At 49.6% G+C, this 25660-nt stretch overlaps 2 protein-coding genes across 2 annotated transcripts in view; one reads left to right on the top strand and one right to left on the bottom strand.

The window, feature by feature from the left end:
* MICOS10 (mitochondrial contact site and cristae organizing system subunit 10) overlaps window positions 1–25660 on the bottom strand; it is a 424103-nt gene that overhangs the window by 236687 nt on the left and 161756 nt on the right. The gene's annotated exons all lie outside the window — the stretch shown is intronic.
* TMCO4 (transmembrane and coiled-coil domains 4) overlaps window positions 6720–25660 on the top strand; it is a 58461-nt gene continuing 39520 nt past the window's right edge. Inside the window, 4 exon segments of the mRNA XM_060259478.1 lie at window positions 6720–6829; window positions 19982–20163; window positions 20478–20652; window positions 25146–25173. Of these exon segments, the coding sequence (XP_060115461.1) occupies window positions 19991–20163; window positions 20478–20652; window positions 25146–25173 (376 nt within the window). The 5' untranslated portion in view covers window positions 6720–6829; window positions 19982–19990.

Below are 25660 nucleotides of genomic sequence, written 5' to 3'. Positions count from 1 at the left end.
GAACCTCTTAACTGCGAGAGATTTGCAGGGGAAGGAACTGCAAAGGCTGGGACTCCTTGGAGTATCCCCCTGACTGGGTTGGAAGATGAGCAACGGGAGAAGGGCCCTCCTTGTCTCAGAGATTGTTGGAGGATGGCTGGAGGACTGGCTGAGGCCTTCCATTCTTCAATCCAATGCCCAGATCGGCCAGACAGCACTGCCAACCAAAATAATTGGGGTGATGGGGGTGGAGATAGGGGGAAGGGGCAAGGAGTCTAGCTGAAACAAGTTCTGATATATTGGCCACTGTGTGACACAGAGTGTAGGACTGAATGGGCCATTGGCCTGATCCAATATGGCTTCTCTTATGTTCTCATGTGACACAGAGTGCTGGACTGGATGGGCCATTGGCCTGATCCAGCATGGCTTCTCTTATGTTCTTATGATGTGCATTTGCGCTGATGCACCACTCAAAGAGTGCATAATCGAGGCCCCTGCATGTGGAGTAGGCACGCTGAACACTTGAACTATGTTCTGTTACAGATGTGGAGTGGTAAAAATGAGTGTTCCATGTGTCTTTGGGGGGGGGGGGTTGTAAAGTGCTGTCGGGTCACAGTTGACTTACGGGAGCCCAGTAAGGTTTTCAAGAGGTGTTCAGAGGTGGTCGTTCATTGCCTGTATCTTGACCCTGGACCCCATCCAAGTACTAACCAGGGTTAACTCTGCTTAGCTTCCAGAATCTGACAAGATTGGGCTAGCCTGGGTCATCCATCCCTCTTCAGTGACCGGCTATAGGGACAGGTTGGTGGTGGTTTTTCAGGACTAATTTGACACAGAGAATCTTTTGTCTGAACGTATACAGGACAACGATTCACATTAAGACCAAACTGAGCACAATTCAAGATTCCCGGGAACAGGGAAGGGAAACACAGTATTGTCAAAATATGTATACCTTTGCAGAGCAGTTTGTGTATTTAATAGGTTTTGATAGAGAACGTTTGTATAAAGATAATTTTCTTGGAACTAATGCGTGTCGTCTTTCTTTTTTCCGTTTCTTGTTGAACACTTGTTCTATCCAAACGTTTGCCTTCTAGTGTTGACTTGGTCAGGTTAATTGCCAGAAAAAGGTGTTTTGTCTGTTTGCAATTCTAAAAGCAGAAACCAGCCAGTGAAGTTTACGCAGAGCCTCGATCTCTCGGTATGGGGTGTGTGAACAACAGCCTGTCTGTGGAGGCCAGAAAACCCCGTTTTCCAAACTAGGTTTGCCAACTTTTTCACCACCTTCTTCTCCCGTGCCTTCAGCACTACTGTGGTCTTCCACCATCAGCACATAAAAACACTTCTCTCCACAACATGAAAACTACCAGCCGTTGACTGCTGCAGACAAAGCCACTGCTAAAGGCTTCAGAGCAAGGCAGGCTAGTGTCCTGTGGTCTATTGGCAGCCCTCTTCAACCAGTAACCTGATTCCTCTTGGTGAGTTGGGAAGTAGGCTGTTTTGTCACATTTTCCAAAACCTGATTGGCTGGGGAGTCGATATAAAACCCGCACCTGGAGGGTATGCTCATCTAGTCTAGGGGAGGCAAAGCTGCAGTTCGGGAACCAAATGTGGCTCTTTCACACACATCGTGTGGCTCTTGAAGCTCCCACCACCCCGTTGGCTGGCTTAGAGAAGGCATTTCTCTCTTTAAATCACTTACCCATGCCAAGCCAGCTGACAGCTTGGACAATGCATTTAAAGTTAACGTTGCTTTATTTCCACCTCTCTTCCTATTTGCTGTGAGAGCTCTTTCAGCCCCACCCACCTCACAGGGTGTCTGTTGTGGGGGCAGAAGATAAAGGAGATTGGAAGCCGCTCTGAGACTGATTCAGAGAGAAGGGCGGGGTATAATTCTGCAATCTTCCTTCCTTCCTTCCTTGTGGCTCTCAAACATCTTGATGTTCATGTTTTGTGGCTCTTGAACATCTGACGTTTATTCTATGTGGCTCTTCTGTTGGGCAAGTTTGGCCATCCCTGGGCAAGTCCTCTGTGGTAACTTCCTGCAAGCTATCTCCGCTTCCCTGCTGTCCTTCAATTTGTTAGCAGCTCTTGTCTTTCCTTCTTTGTCCCAATACCAATTGCTCCCTTTCCTTTAGTTAAGACTTTTTAACATACATTATTCCGACAAAAGGGCTCGACCCCCATTTTCTTTCCCCACCCTTGCTGGCTTGTCTTGACTCGGCTCAGCTGCCCATCTCCGGCTCAGGTAGGAAGAAGAAGACGACGACATTGGATTTATATTCCGCCCTCCACTCAAGAGTCTCAGAGCAGCTCACAATCTCCTTTATCTCCCTCCCCCACAACAGACACCCTGTGAGGTGGGTGGGGCTGAGAGGGCTCTCACAGCAGCTGCCCTTTCAAGGACAACCTCTGCCAGAACTATGGCTGACCCAAGGCCATTCCAGCAGGTGCAAGTGGAGGAGTGGGGAATCAAACCCGGTTCTCCCAGATAAGAGAGCCATGGCTGACCCAAGGCCATTCCAGCAGGTGCAGGTGGAGGAGTGGGGAATCAAACCTGGTTCTCCTAGATAAGAGTCCATACACTTAACCACTACACCAAACTGGCTCTCTGTGATAGCCATGGCTGACCCAAGGCCATTCCAGCAGGTGCAAGGGGAGGAGTGGGGAATCAAACCCGGTTCTCCCAGATAAGAGTCTGCTCACTTAACCACTATGGCTGACCCAAGGCCATTCCAGCAGCTGCAAGGGGAGGAGTGGGGAATCAAACCCGGTTCTCCCAGATAAGAGTCTGCTCACTTAACCACTATGGCTGACCCAAGGCCATTCCAGCAGCTGCAAGTGGAGGAGTGGGGAATCAAACCCAGTTCTCCCAGATAAGAGTCCGCTCACTTAACCACTATGGCTGACCCAAGGCCATTCCAGCAGCTGCAAGGGGAGGAGTGGGGAATCAAACCCGGTTCTCCCACATAAAAGTCCGCACACTTAACCACTACACCAAACTGGGGAAGGAGGGCTTCACTGTTGGGACTAAACTCCATGAGGAGTGGAGAGGGCAAGGATTTGGGAGCCATTCAACAGGAACAGACGAAGCTGCCTTTTTAATAAACTGGATCTCTGCTCGGCATTGTCTCTGGGAACCCTCCGTGGCTCTCTAGGGTGTGGGTCAGCCGTTTCACCTATTCTGCTTTTCTGCCCCCAACGCTGGCTCCCTTTGCACAGAAGTGTCTTCAGGAGAGGTGACATTTTCCCTTGGCAACTTAGCATGAATGCTTTCTTTGCAAAAAAAAAAAAAAAAAGCTTTGGTGACTGCAAGTGGGGCAGAAAGGACACCCTTTTTTAGCCTGTTGCATGTCTGTTAAAAAAGAGCCCCGTGGCACAGAGCGGTAAAGCTGCAGTACTGCAGTCGGAGCCCTCTGCTCACAACCTGAGTTCGATCCCAGCAGAAGCTGGTTCAGGTAACCAGCTCCAAGTTGACTCAGCCTTCCATCCTTCTGAGGTTGGTGAAATGAGTACCCAGCTTACTGGGGGAAAAGTGTAGATGACTGGGGAAGGCAATGGCAAACCACCCTGTAAAAAGTCTGCCGTGAAAACGTTGTGAAAGAAACGTCACCCCAGAGTCGGAAACGACTGGTGCTTGCACAGGGGATTACATTTACCTTTTAGTAATGCTTTAAGAGCCCCATGGTGCAGAGTGAAAGCAACATCACCCGAGTCAGAAACGACTGGTGCTTGCGCAGGGGACTACCTTTGCCTTTTTATATCGTTAAAAGTCTGAAAGAAGAGGGGCCCCCAGGGCACAGAAACCCTGGCTCAGAGTAACGTCAACTAGAGCATCTTTGCAGCAAAACCTGTTGCATTTCTGCCTAGTAAGCAGCCTCAAAAAGCCCAGCAGCAGAGAAAAATCTCTAGACTTTTTTTGAAAATCTAAAACCCACCATCCTTCCACCAAGCGAGTTGCATAAGACCCCGAACAGTGAGTTGGGAAATTCCAAAAGAATCAGAGCAGACTGCCCCCCCACCAGAGGAAAGGGTTGGGCAGCTGGAAGGGGGGGGGGGAGTCAAAACTGGTGTAATGCCAAAGTTTGCCCAGTGACCTGAGGTTGCCATCTTCCTGGCAGTGGCTGGAGATCTCCTGGAATTACAACTCATCTCCAAGCGACAGAGATCAGTTCCCCCGGAGAATATGGCCACTTTGGAAGGTGGGCTCACTGCAGCTCTCCACACACCCTGCCCTCCTTTGCCTCCACCCCCCAAAGTCTCCAGGTATTTCCCAACCTGGAGCTGGCAACCCTATATTCCCTCTGAGGCTGCTATTTCTCATAGGGAAGCTAACCTTTGCAGCCTGGAGGTCAGCTGTGATTCCTGGAGGCTTCCAGGCCCAGCCTGGAGATTGGCAACCCCACAATTTGCTTTAGCTTTCCGTGCCCTGCCCTTGGCTTAACAAAACTCGTACTAGCCTATGCCATCGGCTTCCTCCAGGCTACATGCACAGTAGTAGTAGAACAAAGCAGGAGTCAAGTTGCACCTTTAAGACCAACCAATTTTTATTCAGAACGTAAGCTTTCATGCGCTCTCTTAAGCACACTTCATCAGACGAGGGGATCAGGTATTGTGAGCTGAAATACAAGCAGTCTGGCAAACTAACTGGTCACATAAAACAGTGTAGCTAGGCCATTTGGTCTGGATAGCCATAAAAGGCAATAAAATCCTCTGCCAATTGGTGTTTCTGCAAAGCTAGGTGAATCGCAAAAGGACATGCAAATCCAACTTGTAGTCCACCCAATCAACTTATCAATCTATACATATTAAACATCACTCTAGTCTGCCATTAGAAAACAAGAATACATAAAATGAAAATGGGTTGAATATATGTAATGAGATAAATAGCCAATATCCCTTATTTGAGTATGTCAATATAAAACGTTATTCTGCTACACTATTATAAGAGAAATAATAATAATAATAATAATAATAAATTTTATTTCTATCCCGCCCTCCCCACCTTAGCGGGCTCAGGGCGGCTAACAGCATATTACAAAACATACAGTGATATTATAAAAACATTTAAATCCAACAATATAAAACATCAACAATAAAACTACTAACATTAAAAACCAGTTCAATGATATAATTATTCTGCGGTGTGAATCTTCAGACCGCATTGGCGGCTCCTTAATTCTTGATCTTCCTAACAGTCCGGATGTGCCAGTTTAAAAAGGACGGTCTTGCAGGCCCTGCGGAACTGCTCAAGGTTCCGCAGGGCCCGCACCTCCTCGGGGAGTCGGTTCCACAGAGTAGGAGCCGCACTCGAGAATGCCCGTACTCTGGTGCTCTGATGTTTAATCTCCTTCGGCCCGGGGATGGTCATCAGATTTTTCCCGACTGACCTCAGTGCTCTCTGGGGTTCGTATGGGGAAAGACGGTCCCTCAGGTAGGTGGGTCCTCGGCCATATAAGGCTTTAAAGGTAACGACCAACACTTTGTACTGGACTCGGTATATAATTGGCAGCCAGTGCAGTTCACGTAGCCCCGGCTGTATATGCTCCCGTTTTGGAAGTCCCAACAACAGCCTGGCCGCCGCGTTCTGCACTAGCTGCAGCTTCCGAGTCCGGCACAGAGGTAGCCCCAAGTAGAGGGCATTACAGTAGTCTAGTCTTGAGGTGACCGTTGCGTGGATCACCGTTGCGAGGTCCCGGCGCTCGAGGAAAGGGGCCAACTGCCTTGCCCGCTTCAGATGGAAGAATGCTGACTTGGCAGTGGCTGCTATCTGGGCCTCCATTGATAGTGAAGGCTCCAGTAAAACACCTAGGCTCTTTACCTGGCGCGCTGCTTTCAATAGCGCACCGTCGAAGGCCGGGAGAGCTATTTCCCTTCCCAGGGCGCCGCGGCCCACGCACAGGACCTCTGTCTTCGCTGGGTTCAGCTTCAGCCCGCTCAGCCTGAGCCATGTCGCGACAGCCTGTAAAGCCCGGTCGAGATTCCCTGGTGCGGAGTTGGGCCAGCCGTCCATTAGCAGATAGAGCTGGGTGTCGTCTGCATATTGATGGCAACCCAGCCCAAACCGCCGGGCAATCTGGGCGAGGGGGCGCATATAGATGTTGAACAACATCGGGGAGAGAACTGCTCCCTGAGGCACCCCACAATCCAGTGTGCGCCTCCGGGATCGTTCTCCCCCAATAGCCACCCTCTGTCCCCGACCTAGGAGAAAGGAGGAAAGCCATTGCAGGGCCGACCCCTCAACCCCCAATGTCGGCCCTGTACATTGGAATACTGTGGATGTATAGCTATACTCAGTGCGAGTGGGTTTAGCATATTCAGGGGTGGCCAACGGTAGCTCTCCAGATGTTTTTTGCCTACAACTCCCATCAGCCTCAGCCAACATGGCCAATGGCTGGGACTGATGGGAGCTGTAGGCAAAAAAAAAAACATCTGGAGAGCTACCGTTGGTCACCCCTGGCATATGTAATGAGATAAAAAACCAATGTCCCTGTTCAGTCCTGGGGAGGTGTTTGTTCCAAGTTGCATCATAATTTGTAATTCAGCAATTTCTCTCTCCATTCCCTTCTTGAAGTTCACGGCTGCCCGCTTGGATCTAGGCACAGCAGTAGGTTAATCCAGAGGCGGCATTACGAAGTTTGCGTAGCCTCCCCTTTCCCTTCTGTCGCCTACGCCACCCGTCTCCGTAACGCCTCTTCTAGAATAACCCCTCCTCCCGCTGTTGCTGTAGAACAGGCCTAGCCGGTTCTCTCGAACCTCGGACTGGAGTGAGCGCTCAGCCGGCTCGGGGGGAAGGACCAGCCGGCGAGAGTCGGAAGCCCTATGCAGCTCTTCCGACCACCAAGAAAGCCAGGTAGGGTTTCGTCGAGCGGGGAAGAGGGCAGAGGATTTAGACGCGGGGGTGGGGAGCTCAGGAGGCGGGCGCTGCTGCACGACCCCTCCCCCAATAGAAGGGGGCTTTCCTCCCTCCTTCCCCATTGGGGGATCCCAGCAGCAGGAAGGAAGGGGGGGTAGGAATAAGAAAAGGGAGCGGAAGTGAGATAAGTGTAAGATTTGCATATTGCAATATTGCATTTGGGGCTGGGGGTCTTTTTGCATGGCGAAGACCCACCGCTCCCCTTTTGAACCCAGCCAAAGCCGGGGGGGGGGTGGTGGTGGAATGCAATTATTAAGCGGGGGGCTTGCATTGGTTGCAAGGGCTGCCAGATCTATACATTCCCCCGGGGGCAGTGCAATTGCAAAGTTTACTGAGGAATTGCAAAGTTTAAGGTGATACCTAAAGTGAAGGATGCAAGGAGCGGCCCTCGTCTCGCAGCCCCCCCCCCCCCCGGCACGATCCCTCCCAAATATAAGGAAGTGCTTCAGGCTTTCCTCCCTCCTTCCCCATTGGGGGATCCCAGCATCAGGAAGGAAAGGGGGGTAGGAATAAGAAAAGGGAGCGGAAGTGAGATAAGTGTAAGATTTGCATATAGCATATTGCAATTGCATTTGGGGCTGGGGGTCTTTTTGTATAGAGGAGACCCACCCGTCCCCTTTTGAACCCAGCCAAAGCGCGGGGGACGGCGGAATGCAATTATTAAGCGGGGGGCTTGCATTGGTTGCAAGGGCTGCCAGCTCTATACATTCACCCGGGGGCAGTGCAATTGCAAAGTTTACTGAGGAATTGCAAAGTTTAAGGTGATACCTAAAGTGAAGGATGCAAGGAGCGACCCTCGTCTCGCAGCCGCCCCCCCCCCCCCGGCACGACCCCTCCCAAATATAAGGAAGCGCTTCAGGCTTTCCTCCCTCCTTCCCCATTGGGGGATCCCAGCATCAGGAAGGAATCGGCTTCCCAATCCCCAGGTCCCAACAGAGGATCTCCTGGTTTTACAAGTTTCCCCCCCCCCCGCCCCCCAGCCAGCTAGCCGGCGGGGGAAGCCCCACAGCCCCCACAGCTCCAGCAGTTTTAGGGAATAATGGGGAATTGATCCGCGGATATCAAGGGCTCTGGCGGGGCTGTGTTTTGAGGTAGAGGCACCAAATTTTCAGTATAGCATCTAGTGCCTCTTCTCAAAATATCCCCCAAGTTTCAAAACGATTGGACCAGGGCGTCCAATTCTATGAGCCCCCAAAGGTGCCCCTATCCTTCATTATATCCTCTGGAAGGAAGGCATCTAAAAAGGTGTGCTGTCCCTTTCAATGTGATGGCCAGAACTCCCTTGGAGTTCAATTATGCTTGTCACACCCTTGCTCCTGGCTCCGCCCCAATGTCTCCTGGCTCCACCCCCAAAGTCTCCTGGCTCCATCCCCAAAGTCCCCAGATATTTCTTGAATTGGACTTGGCAACCCTAGGAAGGAAGGGGGGGTAGGAATAAGAAAAGGGAGTGGAAGTGAGATAAGTGTAAGATTTGCAATTGCATTTGGGGCTGGGGGTCTTTTTGTATAGAGAAGACCCACCTGTCCCCTTTTGAACCCAGCCAAAGCGCGGGGAGGGGGACAGACGGCGGAATGCAATTATTAAGTGGGGGCTTGCATTGGTTGCAAGGGCTGCCAGATCTATACATTCACCCGGGGGCAATGCAATTGCCAAGTTTACTGAGGAATTGCAAAGTTTAAGGTGATACCTAAAGTGAAAGATGCAAGGAGAGATCCTCGTATCTCAGCCCCCCCCCCCTCCAAGATCCCTGGGCCAGGAGCCCTCCCGGAGGAGTGGCAGCGGCATAAGCCCTACCGTTGCAGTTGCCAACTGTCTGCTGGGTATTCCTGGAGATTGGGAGTGGTGGTGGAGGGAAGGGAGGGAGGACCCTCAGCAGGGTATGATGCAGTAGACTAGTAGGGGTTGGTCTCTGTTTGGAGAGCAGCTATGAACGCGGGAGATCTCTAGGTTCCACCTGGATGTTGGCAACCATAGGTCTGCTACTGCACCCATGTATTCTGCAACAGCAAATGACTGGAAAGCTGCAAGAGAGTTTGGCAAAATATGTTAGCTCCCCTATAATACACTATCAATTATGCAAAATATATCTCTGCCACTGAAGGAAATTACTTAACTTCAAAATCCAAATAGCTTTGTGAGACCTGGGATGCCCCTGGGGGCGTTGCTTCCCTTTTTCTTTTCCTTTGCCAGCAAAGGCAGGAGTGAGTTTTGGGCTGTGCCTCCAGCTTTTCTCCAGTATGAGGGCTCTGGGTGGCTCATCTTCAGTTGGGGCCCGGGAGATATCCTGGAATTACAATAGAATCAGTTTCCCTGGAGAAAATGGCGGCTTTGAAGGGAATCAGTTTCCCTGGAGGAAATGGCGGCTTTGAAGGGTGGACTAACACATGCTATCCCTACTGAGATCCCCAAATCTGGTCCTCTGCAGGGTACACCACCAAATCTCCAGGAGCTTCTCAGCCCAGAGTTGGCAACTGTATTTCGGGGCAGCCCTTAGCAGAACACAGGGACCACCAAGTAGGGAGAGCTAACTTGCTTCCTGTTTTGTGCAAAATGCCTTTTAAGACCTGCTTCTGGTTTATTGAATAGTAGTTATAAACTTTGCTTCATTTACAATTTTGCTTTGCAAAAAGCTGAAGGTGACCCCGGCTTTCTCAGGTAAAATCCAAAAGGATCTGTCCAATAAGAACATAAGAGAAGCCATGTTGGATCAAGCTAATGGCCCATCCAGTCCAACACTCTGTGTCACACACAGTGGCCAATATATATGTGTGTGTGTGTGTGTGTGTGTGTGTGTAATAGCCACTTATGGACCTCTGCTCCAGATTTTTATCCAATCCTGTCTAAAAGCTGGCTATGCTTGTAGCTGCTGCCACCTCCTGTGGCAGTGAATTCCACATGTTAATCATTGTATGGATGAAGAAGTACTTTCTTTTATCCGTTCTAACCCGACTGCTCAGCAATTTCATTGAATGCCCATGAATAAGAACATAAGAGAAGCCATGTTGGATCAGGCCAGTGGCCCATCCAGTCCAACACTCTGTGTCACAGAAGAACATAAGAGAACCCATGTTGGATCAGGCCAGTGGCCCCTCCAGTCCAACACTCTGTGTCACAGAAGAACATAAGAGAAGCCATGTTGGATCAGGCCAGTGGCCCACCCAGTCCAACACTCTGTGTCACATAAGAGAAGCCCTGTTGAATCAGGCTAATGGCCCATCCTGTCCAACACTCTGTGTCACATAAGAACATAAGAGAAGCCATGTTGGATCAGGCCAGTGGCCCATCCAGTCCAACACTCTGTGTCACATAAGAACATAAGAGAAGCCCTGTTGGGCCAGGCCAGTGGCCCATCCAGTCTGTGTCACAGAAGAACATAAGAGAAGCCATGTTGGATCAGGCCAGTGGCCCATCCAGTCCAACACTCTGTGTCACAGAAGAACATAAGAGAAGCCATGTTGGATCAGGCCAGTGGCCCATCCAGTCCAACACACTGATGAATTATTTTTGTTTACTTCACTGGCAGCCTTTCTCAGTGGGACCCTAGGCAGTTCACAGCATTCTCCTCTCCTCCATTTTATTCTTACAACCACTCTGTGAGGTAGGTTAGGCTGAGAGAATAGAACTGGCTCAGAGTCATCCAGCAAGCTTCCATGGTACAATTATTTACATTGCTGGACACCTTGCCTAATGCTGCAAAAAGTTCTATCATTACAGTTTTGTTTTGTTTTTAAATGAACTTTATTGTTTCACCACAACAGTCAACTATAGTGCTTTGTTTTATAATCAGGATAAAGCCTCTTGATCATCAAAATATCTTTTTAATTGCTGTAATACTGCTAATGCTTAAAGAAATATTTCACCGGTCAACTAACTCAACTGTTTTTTGGCTGGTTTATTGAATAGTGGGTGCCTGGGGCACCCACTCAGATAATTAGCAGGACCTGGTGTGCTTGTTATAATGTGTGTTCAAGCTGCAGCCGTTTTACGGCAACCCTGTAGGGTTTTTTGAGGCCAGAAATAAGCAGAGCAGGTTTGCCCTTTCCTGCCTCTGCCTTGCAGCCCTGGGCTTCCTTGGTGGTCTCCCATCCAAGTACCAATCGGGGTTAACCTGTTTAGCTTCTGAGATTGGCCTAGCCTGAGCCATCGGGATCGGGGGAGAGACAAACGGGTGGTTGGCCATTGCCTGCCTCTGTGTAGCAACCCTGGGCTTCCTTGGTGGTCTCCCATCCAAGTGCTAATTGGTTGAACCCGCTTAACTTCCGAGATCTGATGACACTGAACTAATCGTCCTGGTCAAGGCAACAGAATTTTAGAAGAAGAAGAAGATACTGGATTTATATCCCGCCCTCCACTCCGAAGAGTCTCAGAGCGGCTCACAATCTCCTTTACCTTCCTCCCCCACAACAGACACCCTGTGAGGTGGGTGGGGCTGGAGAGGGCTCTCACAGCAGCTACCCTTTCAAGGACAACCTCTGCCAGGGCTATGGCTGACCCAAGGCCATTCCAGCAGCTGCAAGTGGAGGAGTGGGGAATCAAGCCCGGTTCTCCCAGATAAGAGTCCGCACACTTAACCACTACACCAAACTGGCTCTCCAATTTTAGGGGCTGCAATAACTGGTCATTAATAGCCCTTTTCCCCCACCTCCCAACGTGAAAATCGAAGTACTTTGGTTCAGTGGCAGAACATCTGCTTGGCATGCAGAAGGTCCCAGGTTCAGTCCCCATCCCCTCCAGTTAAAAGACTGACTTTGATGGACCAGGGGTCTGATTCAGTATAAGGCAACTTCACGTGTTCATGCATATTCCTGTGATAAGGCCGTGGTTGCTGTTTGTCCCTAGACATCCTTCTGATTTTGGGATGGCTGATCACTTGCCCCACCCTGCCCTCCAGGGTGAGATGAAATCTGAGGGGAAGCCTGGCACCGGCTAACCCTCATTCAAAGGAAACGGTGTGTCCTTGAGCTGTGCTCTCTTTGTTTGAAGTGGATGCTGTAAAGGTGTGAGCGCACACAAGGAAGAGATTATGCTGCACTTTTCGCTGTGGGCAGTGTCGCTTGCATTTAGCCAGGCATAAAGCTTGCGAGGTGCCCTTCAGGTGAACATGGGATCATAAACAAAAATAAATAAAACCACCAGAAGCCGGCTGGGAAATCAAGGTCAGCTTTTCAGGAAGTGGCGCTTGTGAGCCAAGGGGTGTGCACCGCAAGCCACCATGGGACAGACTGCAGCCAGGGCTCATGGCGCCGGCCAGATGCATAGAAAGAAGAAGAAGATGAAGAAGATATTGGATTTATATCCCGCCCTCCACTCCAAAGAGTCTCAGAGTGGCTCACAATCTCCTTTCCCTTCCTCCCCACAACAGACACCCTTTGAGGTGGGTGAGGCTGAGAGGGCTCTCACAGCAGCTGCCATTTTAAGGACAACTCCTGCCAGAGCTATGGCTAACCCAAGGCCATGCCAGCAGGTGCAAGTGGAGGAGTGGGGAATCAAGCCCGGTTCTCCCAGATAAGAGTCCGCACACTTAATCACTATGGCTGACCCAAGGCCATTCCAGCAGCTGCAAGTGGAGGAGGGGGGAATCAAACCCTGTTCTCCCAGATAAGAGTCCGCTCACTTAACCACTATGGCTGACCCAAGGCCATGCTAGCAGGTGCAAGTGGAGGAGTGGGGAATCAAACCCGGTTCTCCCAGATAAGAGTCCTCACACTTAACCACTACACCAAACTGGCTCTCCAGAAAGAAGATATAAGCTATGCAAAACTGAATTAATCAAGAGGACTTTTTGAACAGGAAATAGGGCTGTGCTGTAACTCGGGTTGCCAAGCCCAACTCAGGAAATATCGGGGGACTTTGGGGGTGGAGCCAGGGGCAAGGTTGTGACAAGGAGGATTGAGCTCTGAATGAAATCCTGGCCATCACATTTAAAGGGATCGCCCTCCTTTTGAATGCCATCCCTTCACTGGAAATAATGGAGGATGGAGCACTTTTGGCGCTCATAGAATAGGGCCCCCGGTCTTTTTGAAACTTGGGAGGTTTTTTCTTTTTGGGAGAGCCTCCAGATGCCATGCTGAAAATTTGGTGCCTCTACCTCAAAAATTAGCCCCCCCCCCCCCCCGCACAGCCCCAGATAGCCGTGGATCAATTCTCCATTATATCCTATGGGGATCTGTCCCCATAATGGAGTGCCTAGCAGACATTCAAAACCCCACCCCACTTTCTAATAACCCTGAAGTGGGGGGAGGGCTTCCAACCAGGGGATCCCCTGCCCCCAACTGGGGAATGTCAACCCTAAAAAAGAAGCTTGAGTTAGAACATTAGGGACTGTAGACCAGGAGTCCCCAATGTTTTTGACCCTGCAGTCACCTTTGGAGTTCTGACGCAGGCTGGTGGACACAGCCACAAAATGGCTGCTGCAGGTGGTGTGAAGCCAGCCACAAAAATGATTGCCATAGCTTTACTTCAGTCATGCAGTGAGGATTCTGTCGCTCTTTAAGAGTCCTAGATTCTGGGTTTTGGCCCGTGTGACTCAGAGTGTTGGACAACATGGGCCATTGGCCTGTTCCAACATGGCTTCTCTCATGTTGTTATGTAGATTCGAGTTCAGTAGCATCTTAGAGACCGACAAGAGTTTCAGGGAATAAGCTTTCGAGAGTAAAAGCTCCCTTCTCCAGAGACTACCAAAAACGTATATTCTGAAAATCTTGTTCGCCTCTTAGATTCTCCTGGACTTGAATCAAACTCTTCTACTGCAGATCAATATGGCTGCCCTCCCAAGACTGTCCTCAGAGTTTGATGCTTCTGCATCTTGTTGAAGCAACACAGCAGTCTGTAGCAAACAAAGCTTGTTGCCAGTGATCTAGGCTTACCAACCTCCAGGTGGTGGTTGGAGGTCTCCCACTATTACAAGCAGTCTCCAGCCAACAGAGATCAGTTTACCTGGAGAAATGGTCACTTTGGAAGGTGGACTCTGTGGCCCATTGAGGTCCCTTTCATCTCCCAAGTCCACCCTTCTCAGCCCCCCCCCCCCAAAAAAAAAATTGCCAGGTATTTTCCGACCCAAAGCTGGTGACCCTGAGCATAGCATTAACTAGAGAATGCACAAAACAGTGCAGAGGAGGCAGCTGAGAGGTGATAGGATCACCATCTTCAAGTTCTTGAAGGGCTGTCGTATAGAGGATGGTGTGGAATTGTTTTCTGTGGCCGCGGAAGGTAGGACCAGAACCAATGTGTTGAAATTAAATCAGAAGAGTTTCTGACTCAATATTAGGAAGAACTTCTTGCCCATTAGAGCGATTCCTCAGTGGAACAGGTTTCCTCCTCGGGAGGTGGTGGGCTCTCCTTCCTTGGAGGTTTTTAAGCAGAGGCTAGATGGCTATCTGATAGCAATGAGGATCCTGTGAATTTGGGAGAAGGTATTTGTGAGTTTCCTGCATTGTGCAAGGGGTTGGACTAGTTGACCCTGAGGGTTCCCTTCCGACTCTATGATTCTATATAAATTACATACCCTGTAACTAGAGATGCCGTGTAGATTTAAAATGAACATGCTAAACTGTTAGTGGGAATCAGTTAACCCAGAACTGTTTAGAAAAATCATAATGCTCTTCAGAAAAGAACGGAACAGACCCTAACCAGGATAGCCCAGGCAAGTCCGATCTCATCAGATCTCGAAAGTCAAGCACGGCCGACTGTGGGAAGTACTTGAGAGAGCCAGTTTGGTGTAGTGGTTAATTGTGTCGACTCTTATCTGGGAGAACCAGGTTTGATTCCCCACTCCTCCACTTGCACCTGCTGGAATGGCCTTGGGTCAGCCATAGTGGTTAAGTGAGCGGACTCTTATCTGGGAGAACCGGGTTTGATTCCCCACTCCACCCCTTGCACCTGCTGGAATGGCCTTGGGTCAGCCATAGCTCTTGCAGAGCTGTCCTTGAAAGGGCAGCTGCTGTGAGAGCCCTCTGCAGCCCCACCCATCTCACAGGGTGTCTGTTGTGGGGGAGGAAAATAAAGGAGATTGTGAGCCGCCCTGAGACTCTTCGGAGTGGAGGGCGGGATATAAATCCAATATTTTCATCTACCTTACAGGGTGTCTCTTGTGGGGGGGGGGAAGGTAAAGGAGATTGTGAGCCTTTCTGAGACTCTTCGCAGTGGGGGGCGCGATATAAATCCAATATCTTCATCTACCTCACAGGGTGTCTGTTGTGGGGGCGGGGGATAAAGGAGACTGTGAGCCCTTCTGAGACTCTTTGGAGTGGAGGGCGGGATATAAAACCAATATCTTCATCTACCTCACAGGGTGTCTGTTGTGGGGGAGGATGGGAAAGGAGATTGTGAGCCACTCTGAGACTCTTCGGAGTGGAGGGCGGGATATAAATCCAATATCTTCATCTACCTCACAGGGTGTCTGTTGTGGGGGAGGATGGGAAAGGAGATTGTGAGCCGCTCTGAGACTCTTCGGAGTGGAGGGCATGATATAAATCCAATATCTTCATCTACTTCACAGGGCGTCTGTTGTGGGGGAGGATGGGAACGGAGATTGTGAGCCGCTCTGAGACTCTTCGGAGTGGAGGGCGGGATATAAATCCAATATCTTCATCTACCTCACAGGGTGTCTGTTGTGGGGGAGGAAGGGAAAGGAGATTGTGAGCCCCTCTGAGACTCTTCGGAGTAGAGGGCGGGATATAAATCCAATATCTTCTTCTTCTTCTTCTTCTTCTACTTGGACGGGAGACTTGGTGCGTGCGTGCATACACACACAAAATACAAAAGATGCCATAAAAAGAGAGGAAGGAATGGAAAAGGAAACATTTGGGCATTTCTAGACAGAAACTGGTAGCTGAGCTTGTTGGGCTGAAGAGGAGACTGACCTCACATGTTGGAAATAACGTTCCGTCATTCGCTGTCAGCTTTCATCAATCCAAAGACTAATTTGGTTTTATGATTTTGTCCTGCTGTGGACTTTGCACTGTTTGTGTTGGTGAAATGTGTGGTTTCCATGGGAATGAGCTGGGATGCAGATGTGAGGGCATATGAGCATCCCACGTGTGCCGTTCCATCGATCCCCGTCAGGGCACAATGGAAAGCAGTTCTGGAGCTGGTGTCGGAGGGAGGGGAAGATGAGGCTAAGTCACCCGGTTTATATGGTGCTGTAACTGGTACGTCACATCCGATGCTCTACCGGTCATCTGCGCACCGGAGGAAAGATCACCAACCTGCAGTTCTCTACACACGCCCTGCCCCCTTGTTAAGGGAAGGGGGGAAAGGCCAAAGAGATATAAAGCGAGCTTCCTTCAAACCCATGATTTTCTATCCATGTACTGTTTGTTACGTCCTTTCTCCAAAATTAGTTCAGAGCAATGAATGTTGCGCTCCCCTTGTCCGTTAACAACCTTACAAGGTAGGTGAGAGAAGGAATGACCTAAAGTAATTCAGTGAGCTTCACAGCTGAGCAGTGGGCTTGCCAACCTCCAGGTAGCACCTGGAGATCTTCAGCTATTACAGTTGATTTCCAGGAAACCAAGATAAATTCCCCTGGAGAAAATGGCTGTTTTGGAGGGGGAGCTCTATGGCATTATACCCTGCTGAGGTCCCTTCCCAAACCCCACCTCCTCAGGCTTCAACCCCAAAATCTCCAGGGATTTCCCAACCCTAGCTGGCAACCCTACATGAGCAGGAAGTTTGAACCTTTTCCATTGTAAGGAGAAAAGGCAACGAGAAGGCAAGGCAGAACCAGTTTGGTGTACTGGTTAAGCACACGGACTCTTATGTGGGAGAACCGGGTTTGATTCCCCACTCCTCCACTTGAACCTGCTGGAATGGCCTTGGGTCAGCAATGGCTATCACAGAGAGCCAGTTTGGTGTAGTGGTTAAGTGTGTGGACTCTTATCTGGGAGAACCGGGTTTGATTCCCCACTCCTCCACGTGCAGCTGCTGGAATGGCCTTGGGTCAGCCATAGCTCTCGCGGGAGTTGTCCTTGAAAGGGCAGCTGCTGTGAGAGCCCTCTCAGCCCCACCTACCTCACAGGGCATCTGTTGTGGGGGGAGAAGATATAGGAGATTGTAAGCCGCTCTATGATTTAGAGAGAAGAGTGGGGTATAAATCTTCTGTCTTCAGTAAATATTTTCTTTTTCGTCCCACATTATGCTACCCTTTTGGTTTACTGGTTTCATGGTAGGCCGTAGAAAGCAGCTGATCTTGGAAACAGAATACATACAAGACAAGAAACCTTCCAACACATGCACCCACCCCAGGTGTCTCTGCAGGATCAAAACTCGATCATGGGTTTCCATAAATGTCTGCTGTTCCGCAGCAAATCAAAGGCGCTGTTGTCTCTCTAATGCGCTTCCCGTTGTTGGTCCCAAACAAACAGCGGCTTTATTTCTCTCTTGCTAGATTGCGGTACTGTTTAAAGCCCTAAACATTTACTGCTCACTAAAAGCTATAAAGACATAAAGAAAACTAGTCAAGACTATAAATGCAAAAGCCTTCCACAATACTAATAACAATAAAAATGTCATTTTAGGGCGGCAGTAACCAAGAGATAAAACCTCTGTTTTTAAGCCATCTTTGAGTTGCATCCCAGAAATCTATTCTACTGGACCGTGGGTCCCCAAAATTGTGCCTGTTGGCACCACGGTGCCAGCTGGCACCTTTCCTGGTGCCCACCAAGTATTTTCTGGAAGTGAGTGGGCCCAGGTAGGGCTAGGGCTGCCAACCTCCAGGGGGTGGCTGGAGATCTCCAGGGATTACAGAGTTCCGTTCCCATGGAGAAAACGGTAGCTTTGAAAGTTGACGCTATGGTATTGTACCCTACTGAAGCCCCTCGCCTAACTCCATCCTCACAAGGATTCACCCCTCCCCAAATCTCCAGGTAATTTGCTACCTTGAACTGGCAGATTATGGAAGAACTTCCTGACCATTAGAGTGGGCTTGTGCCCTGCAGAGTTTCTGATCAACTATTAGAGATTTGATTGGTCGTGCAGGTTTTTAAAAACGTTGCTTTGGGAGCAGTATCTGCCTCCGCAGCACAATGCAACCTTTCTTATTGCAGTCAAAGACCAGCACAGTCCAGACAGTCCAGACAAGTCATATTAAGAAATCCATTAAAATTTAACATCTCCGTTTCAACAGTAAAATCTAAACAAAATATATATAGTAGTATAATAAAATAAAAAATACAAAATCCTAAGTTGTCTACATAAAACACACCTTGCTCAAACGAACGGCCAGGTGTAGTTTTCGATGTTTGTAAACCTGGGCACAGCATCTCACAACCCGCGTTGTCTCTTGATTGTTATCTGAAAGCGAGTATTCCAGCACGGTTCTGTTTGATCTGCCTGGGAATCTTTCTATCAGTGGGCTAACGATTTCCCCTCTTACTCTTCTATGTGTTTTAACAATTTATTGATAACATATGGTTACAAAACTTAATTATAAATTTTCTGTACTAACCCATATGATATTTCAACCCCCCCTCCCTCCAATGTTGACTTCCCCGAAATTATAGATTAAGTTCAATACTAAAGGTACCACTAACTGATCAAAGTTCAATATTTTTTTTTCTCATTAATACTAAAAAATTGTCCAATGCCTTTTTACATTCCACTCTTTCTCTATATATCCTTTAAATTTCTTCCACTCCTTTTTGAATATATCTAGATCATAGTCTCTTAGAGTTCTAGTTAGTTTATCCATCTCACTCCACGATAAAACTTTCACAATCCAGTCCCATTTCTCTGGTATTTTTTCTTGTTTCCACAGCTGCGCATACAATGTCCTAGCAGCTGAGAGCAAGTACCAAATTAAAGTCCTGTCTTCCTTTGGAAATTTTTCTAATTGTAATCCAAGCAGGAAAGTCTCTGCAGTTTTTTTAAAGTCTCTTACTCTTCTATAATATGGACAATTGAAAAAGATAAGTTCTAATGTGTCAGTTTCTTGTAACGGGCATGAACAGAGTCTCCTAGAATAAGGATGTCGTGTATGCGGACCTTAGCGAAGACGTATTCGGTGTTCCTGGAAGGCTCATTGGAGCTATAAGGACTGAACTTGTGGACTCGGGAACCATGGGCAGCAGGATCCAACCCCCTGCTGCCCTGCTCCAATCACGGGCCCCCTGCTGGTTTGAATGATCCAATAATGTGCTGGCGTGGGAACCCTGAGTTGTATATAGTTGGCCCAGTGGGCCCCGACCCGTTCGCCAGTTTAGTTAGTGCACCATGCTGTACTCAATACAGAGCTTGTTATCACTGCCACCTCACTCACCTCTTCATTGCATTGAACTCACTATAAAGGAATTGCTTTATACTTCCCTTCTAACACTGCTGAGGGTAAGGAAAAACGTCTTGCTAGTATGAATGCCCTTCCAGCACAAGGATCAACACAGGGTGACCGAAGTTTAGCCTGGAGAGGAGGCGGCTGAGAGGTGATAGGATCACCATCTTCAAATACTTGAAGGGCTCTCATATAGAGGATAGTGTGGAATTGTTTTCTGTGGCCCCGGAAGGTAGGACCAGAACCAATGGGTTGAAATTAAATCAGAAGATTTTCTGGCTTCCTGACCGTTAGAGCAATTCCTCAGTGGAACAGGCTTCCTCGGGAGGTGGTGGGCTCTCCTTCCTTGGCGGTTTTTCAACAGAGGCTAGATGGCCATCTGACAGCAATGAAGATCCTGTGAATTTAGGGAGAGGGGTTTGTGGGTTTCCTGCATTGTGCAGGGGGTTGGACTAGATGACCCTGGGGGTTCCCTTCCAACTCTATGATTCTAAGTTAAGCTGTGGCAGCCATTTTGTGGCTGCCATTTTGTTGCTGTGCCCCCCATGCCATGTCAGAATTCCAGATGTGCCCAGAGGCTCAAATAGTTTGGGAACCCCTGCACTAGGCCCTTTTCTCTGGTGGAAGGAACCCCAAGAAGCATCTCATGAGAGGGACACCTCTAGTGGAACTGATCCACAGGCTCCAGCCTCCACTTTTTGGTATTAAAAGGCCGGTGAATAGGGGCGAGCCAATGCGGTTGTTTCTGTTTCTCCCTAGTTCTCCATTTCTGGCTTCTTACTTGCCACTGTTTTTGTTCCCAATCCATCTCTGCGTTCCAGCAGGTCCTGAATATGGCAGCCGAAAACCAGAAGCGCCTTCAGCCCTGGCAGAAGAGGACAGGACAACCGGAGAGCGACGAGCGGTTTGACTGTGTGGGCCGGCAGCTGGCTGAGCCCGGGAAGTTTGCCTACACAGCTCTCTGTGGCATCTCACTGGCATCCTTATTTCCCGAACCAGAAGACAGGTAAAAGCCAATAGTTGCCAAAAAAAACGGTTTTGTGCTGTTTGATTCCTAGTCCCCAGAAAGCATCTGAACAGGGGACAAGTCAGACTTTGGGAGTTAGAGGAATAGGGTTGCCAGATTCAATTCAGGAAATTTCTTTGGACTTTGGGGGTGGAACCAGGAGACTTTGGGGGCATTGAGGGCGGAGCCAGGAGCAAGGTTCTGACAAGCACAAAGTTGGCAGAGAGGGCGCAGAGCTAGGCAGGCTGAGTTTGGCCATCTGATCCCCGCAGGCTAGCATCCCAGTTCTCCTCTTACGGCTGTTCTCTTTGAAGCTCCTACAGGACGGAAGTCATCGAGAGCCTGGTGAAGTGGTTGGAGCTCTCAGAAGCCGTCTTGCCCGCCATGCTGGCCTTTGCTGGCGGCTTAGGGGGCGAGGGGACCGACACCTTTGTCCAGATCCTCTTGGAGGAGCCCATCTTGAAGGAGAACCCCCAAATCATCACTCAGGTAAGGCGGTTCTCCTTTTTCAGGTCGGCCTGGAGACTCAGGACAGGTGGCTGGTCTGTCTCTGGGTTTTCATACCTGCTCAGAGCACAGGTGGGATCTGACTGCTCCACTGTATTCTCCCTCACCACCACCACCCCCAAAAAAGTCCAAGGGCCTAAATAGCAGATGTTTCACGGAGAAGGCTACTAAGCTGGAACTAGGGTTTGTCAGCTCCAGGTTGCGAAATTCCTGGAGATTTGAGGGTGGGGTTTGGTGATGGGAGGTACCTTAGGGGGCTGCAGTGCCGTAGAATCCAACCCGCGAAGCAAGCTATTTTCTCCAGGGGAACCCATCTCTGTCACCTGGAGAATGGTGACCCTACCTAGACCCTTTCTCCCAGATGCACTAATGGGTCAAAAACAGTGTTCCCTCTAAGCTGAGTTAGTGTGAGCTAGCTCACAGTTTTTTTAGCTCTGTCTCAAATGGTTTTAGCTCAGGAAAAATGGCTCAAATTGTCTTAGCTCAGGAAAAACAGCCCCAGAGCAAACTAATTTATGCAGTAGCTCACAACTTTAATGCTGGTAGTTCACACAGTAGAATTTTTGCTTACAAGACTCCACAGCTTACAGGGAACATTGGTCAGAAATATACCCAATTTCATTGATCAAATGAAGAATTCTGAATGTGAAAAATAGAAGGCCAGTCCAGGAATCCCTGCTGTCCAGTGTCCTGGTGAAGCGGTTGGAGCTCTCAGAAGCCGGCTAGCCTGCCATGCTGGCCTTTGCTGGCGGCTAGTTTGGTGTAGTGGTTAAGTGTGTGGACTCTTATCTGGGAGAACCGGGTTTGATTCCCCACTCCTCCCCTTGCAGCTGCTGGAATGGCCTTGGGTCAGCCATAGTGGTTAAGTGAGCAGACTCTTATCTGGGAGAACCGAGTTTGATTCCCCACTCCTCTACTTGCAGCTGCTGGAATGGCCTTGGGTCAGCCATATTGGTTAAGTGAGCGGACTCTTATCTGGGAGAACCGGGTTTGATTCCCCACTCCTCCACTTGCACCTGCTGGAATGGCCTTGGGTCAGCCATAGTGGTTAAGTGAGCAGACTCTTATCTGGGAGAACCGGGTTTGATTCCTCACTCCTCCACTTGCAGCTGCTGGAATGGCCTTGGGTCAGCCATAGTGGTTAAGTGAGCGGACTTTTATCTGGGAGAACCGGGTTTGATTCCCCACTCCTCCACTTGCAGCTGCTGCAATGGCCTTGGGTCAGCCATAGTGGTTAAGTGTGCGGACTCTTATCTGGGAGAACCGGGTTTGATTCCTCACTCCTTCACTTGCAGCTGCTGGAATGGCCTTGGGTCAGCCATAGTGGTTAAGTGAGCAGACTCTTATCTGGGAGAACCGGGTTTGATTCCTCACTCCTCCACTTGCAGCTGCTGCAATGGCCTTGGGTCAGCCATAGTGGTTAAGTGTGCAGACTCTTATCTGGGAGAACCGGGTTTGATTCCTCACTCCTCCACTTGCACCTGCTGGAATGGCCTTGGGTCAGCCATAGCTCTCATAGGAGTTGTCCTTGAAAGGACAGCTTCTGGAAGAGCTCTCTCAGCCCCACCCACCTCACAGGGTGTCTGTTGTTGGGGAGGGAGATAAAGGAGATTGTGAGCTGCTCTGAGACTCTTGTGTGGAGGGTGGGATATAAATCCAATATCTTCTTCTTCTGTGACCCCGTGTCCAGACAGGTGCTTTTGGGGACAACTCTCCCCTGTCCTTCACCCCTGTGCCTGAAATGGAGAGGTACACTCTCTCTGCACATGGAAGATCCATTAAGCAGTCACAGCAAACAGGCTTGTCTTCCAAGGGTTTGCCTGACCCTTCCAAGGCAGCGTTTGTGGCCCTTGGCCCAGCACGGGGCAGTGAGTTCTATCAGCTTAGCACATCTCATGTTGTTTGTCTTGGGCCTCTCACTGATCAGCTGACCCCCTTCCCCCCCCACTGCTAGTATTAAGCAAGCCGCTGACCTGTTCCTCTCCCCCGCCCCCCAACTTCCAAGTCTGCATTTCTCTGCAGGGCAAGACTTCTCCCGATCAAAGAGCAGGGGGGTCAGGGAGTCTGTTCAGGGCAAGGTGTGTAGAGGATTGCCGTATCTACCTTGGGAGTTTGGGGCTGGAGAGAAGGAGCTGGTTTTGGAACACGGAAGATATTCTTTTAATAGGGCAAACAACGTGGGGTTTGTGCTTTCAGCGAGTGCCTCAGACATAGTCCACATATAATCACTTTCAGGAGTCCTTGCAGCAACCCCCTTGTAAGGTAGGATAGTGTTACAAGCCACAGTCAAGCCAAGATTTGTCCCAGGGGATGTCCTTTGTGGCTGCTTGTTCTCTTAAGTTGGTTATTGGACGGCACCAGAGTCCGTGGCTGTTAGCATTGGAACAAGGGTTGCCAGCCTCCAGGTGGGGCCTTGAGAACTCCTGCTGTTACTACCAGTGTTCCCTCTAAGCTGCAGAGTCTTGTGAGCAAAAATCCTACTTTCTGAGCTGACGGCATTAAAGTTGAGAGCTGCTGCACAGATTAGTGCGCTCCGGGGTCATCCTTCCTGAGCTAAGACCAAAAGGTGTGAGCTGGAGGCTAAAAATCTGTGAGCTAGCTCGCACTAACTCAGTTGAGAGGGAATACTGGTCACAAGCAATGGTCCCTTCGCTAAGCTGCAGAGTCTTGTGAGCAAAAATCCTACTTTGTGAGCTGCCGGCATTACAGTTGGGAGCTGCTGCATAAATCATTGCGCTCTGAGGTCCTCTTTCCTGAGCTAAGACAAAAATCTGTGAGCTGGAGGCTAAACCTCTGTGAGCTAGCTCACGCTAACTCAGCTTAGAGGGAACACTGGTTACATTACAACTAATCTTCAGAAAGCAAAGATCAGCTCCCCTGGAGGAAATGGCTGCTCTGGAGGGTGGATTCGGTGACCTTGTACCCTGCTGAGGTCCCCACCCCCTCCCCAGGCTACACCCCCCCAAATCCCCAAATATTTCGCAGCCCAGAGACGGCAACTCCACTTGTAGCTAAATGGAGCCTCCATGTTCAAAGGCAGGATACCTCTGACATCATGGGGAAGGTTATTGCAATTTGCCGCTGTCCCCTGTTTGCTTACTGCCTGGAGGCGTCTGAGTGACCCATATAGGCAAGGACGGACTGGACTAGATGCACTGTGGCCGAATTGGCCAGGCAGTTCTCGGAGGTTTTGAAGTATGGGAATGGCTCTTTTGAAGAAGAAGACTGCAGATTTACACCCCACCCTTCTCTATGAATCAGAGACTCAGAGCGGCCTACAATCTCCTAGATCTTCTCCCCCCACAACAGACACCCTGTGAGGTGGGTGGGGCTGAGAAGGCTCTCACAGCAGCTGCCCTTTCAAGGACAACTCCTACAAGAGCTATGGCTGACCCAAGGCCATTCCAGCAGCTACAAGTGGAGGAGTGGGGAATCAAACCCGGTTCTCCCAGATAAGAGTCCGCTCACTTCACCACTACGGCTGACCCAAGGCCATTCCAGCAGCTGCAAGTGGAGGAGTGGGGAATCAAACCAGGTTCTCCCAGATAAGAGTCTGCTCACTTAACCACTATGGCTGACCCAAGGCCATTCCAGCAGCTGCAAGTGGAGGAGTGGGGAATCAAACCTGGTTCTCCCAGATAAGAGTCTGGTCACTTAACCACTATGGCTGACCCAAGGCCATTCCAGCAGGTTCAAGTGGAGGAGTGGGGAATCAAACCCGGTTCTCCCAGATAAGAGTCTGCTCACTTCACCGCTATGGCTGCCCCAAGGCCATTCCAGCAGCTGCAAGTGGAGGAGTGGGGAATCAAACCCAGTTCTCCCAGATAAGAGTCCGCTCACTTCACCACTACGGCTGACCCAAGGCCATTCCAGCAGCTGCAAGTGGAGGAGTGGGGAATCAAACCTGGTTCTCCCAGATAAGAGTCTGCTCACTTAACCACTATGGCTGACCCAAGGCCATTCCAGCAGCTGCAAGTGGAGGAGTGGGGAATCAAACCTGGTTCTCCCAGATAAGAGTCTGGTCACTTCACCACTATGGCTGCCCCAAGGCCATTCCAGCAGGTGCAAGTGGAGGAGTGGGGAATCAAACCCAGTTCTCCCAGATAAGATCCGTGCACTTAACCACAGGGGTGGCCAACGGTAGCTCTTCAGATGTTTTTTGCCTACAACTCCCATCAGCCCCAGCCATTGGCCATGCTGGCTGGGGCTGATGGGAGTTGTAGGCAAAAAACATCTGGAGAGCTACCATTGGCCACCCATGCACTACACCAAACTGGCACATGGAAAGCATGCCCTGGGAGTGTGTTTCTGTCTCTGCATCCAGAAAATATCCCGGGACACATTTTCCATGTGGCTGCATTTCACAAACTGATTATACTCCAGTGGGGAAGGGAAAGAACTCTGCACATGCCCAGGAGCCTCTGCATTGAGAGTTGTGCTATTTATAATATTTCTCTCTCTTTTTTTCCTTCTAGGATCTTGTGGCCTTTTCTTTGAAGGATGGTGAGTTGTTTTGCTTTGCTTTGTTTCTGAGCTGTTTCCGGAGCACTGTTGGATCAGACATGCGATCCCCGTGGTTTAGCATCCAGTATGTGACCGTAGCTGGGCAGGAGCACCAAGGAGGCTGAAGCTTCCCCCTCTGTTCACCTGCACCCAGCAGCTGGTTTTCAGAGAGCGTCTCCTCCAAACTCTGAGGTTCTGTTTAATCCTCATGGCTAATAGCCGTAGATGGCCCTCTTTTCTTTTCTTTTTTAAACAATTTATTGTATTTTCTTTCAAAGTATGTACCATACATATCACAATCATAGTTCTTCCACAGAGCAAGTATTATAACCAAAAGTACAAGACAAAGAGTCTAATAAGTCAAATAACAACTAATGAAATATACCTATTAGCCAGCTTTAAGAGGGGATTGGATAAAAATAGGGAGCAGAGGTCCATCAGTGGCTATTAGCCACAGTATATATATATGTGTGTGTGTGTGTGTGTG

The sequence above is a fragment of the Heteronotia binoei genome, chromosome 18 (genome assembly GCF_032191835.1).
Source record: "Heteronotia binoei isolate CCM8104 ecotype False Entrance Well chromosome 18, APGP_CSIRO_Hbin_v1, whole genome shotgun sequence".
NCBI lineage: Eukaryota > Metazoa > Chordata > Lepidosauria > Squamata > Gekkonidae > Heteronotia > Heteronotia binoei.
This window is presented reverse-complemented; position numbering and strand designations above follow the sequence as displayed.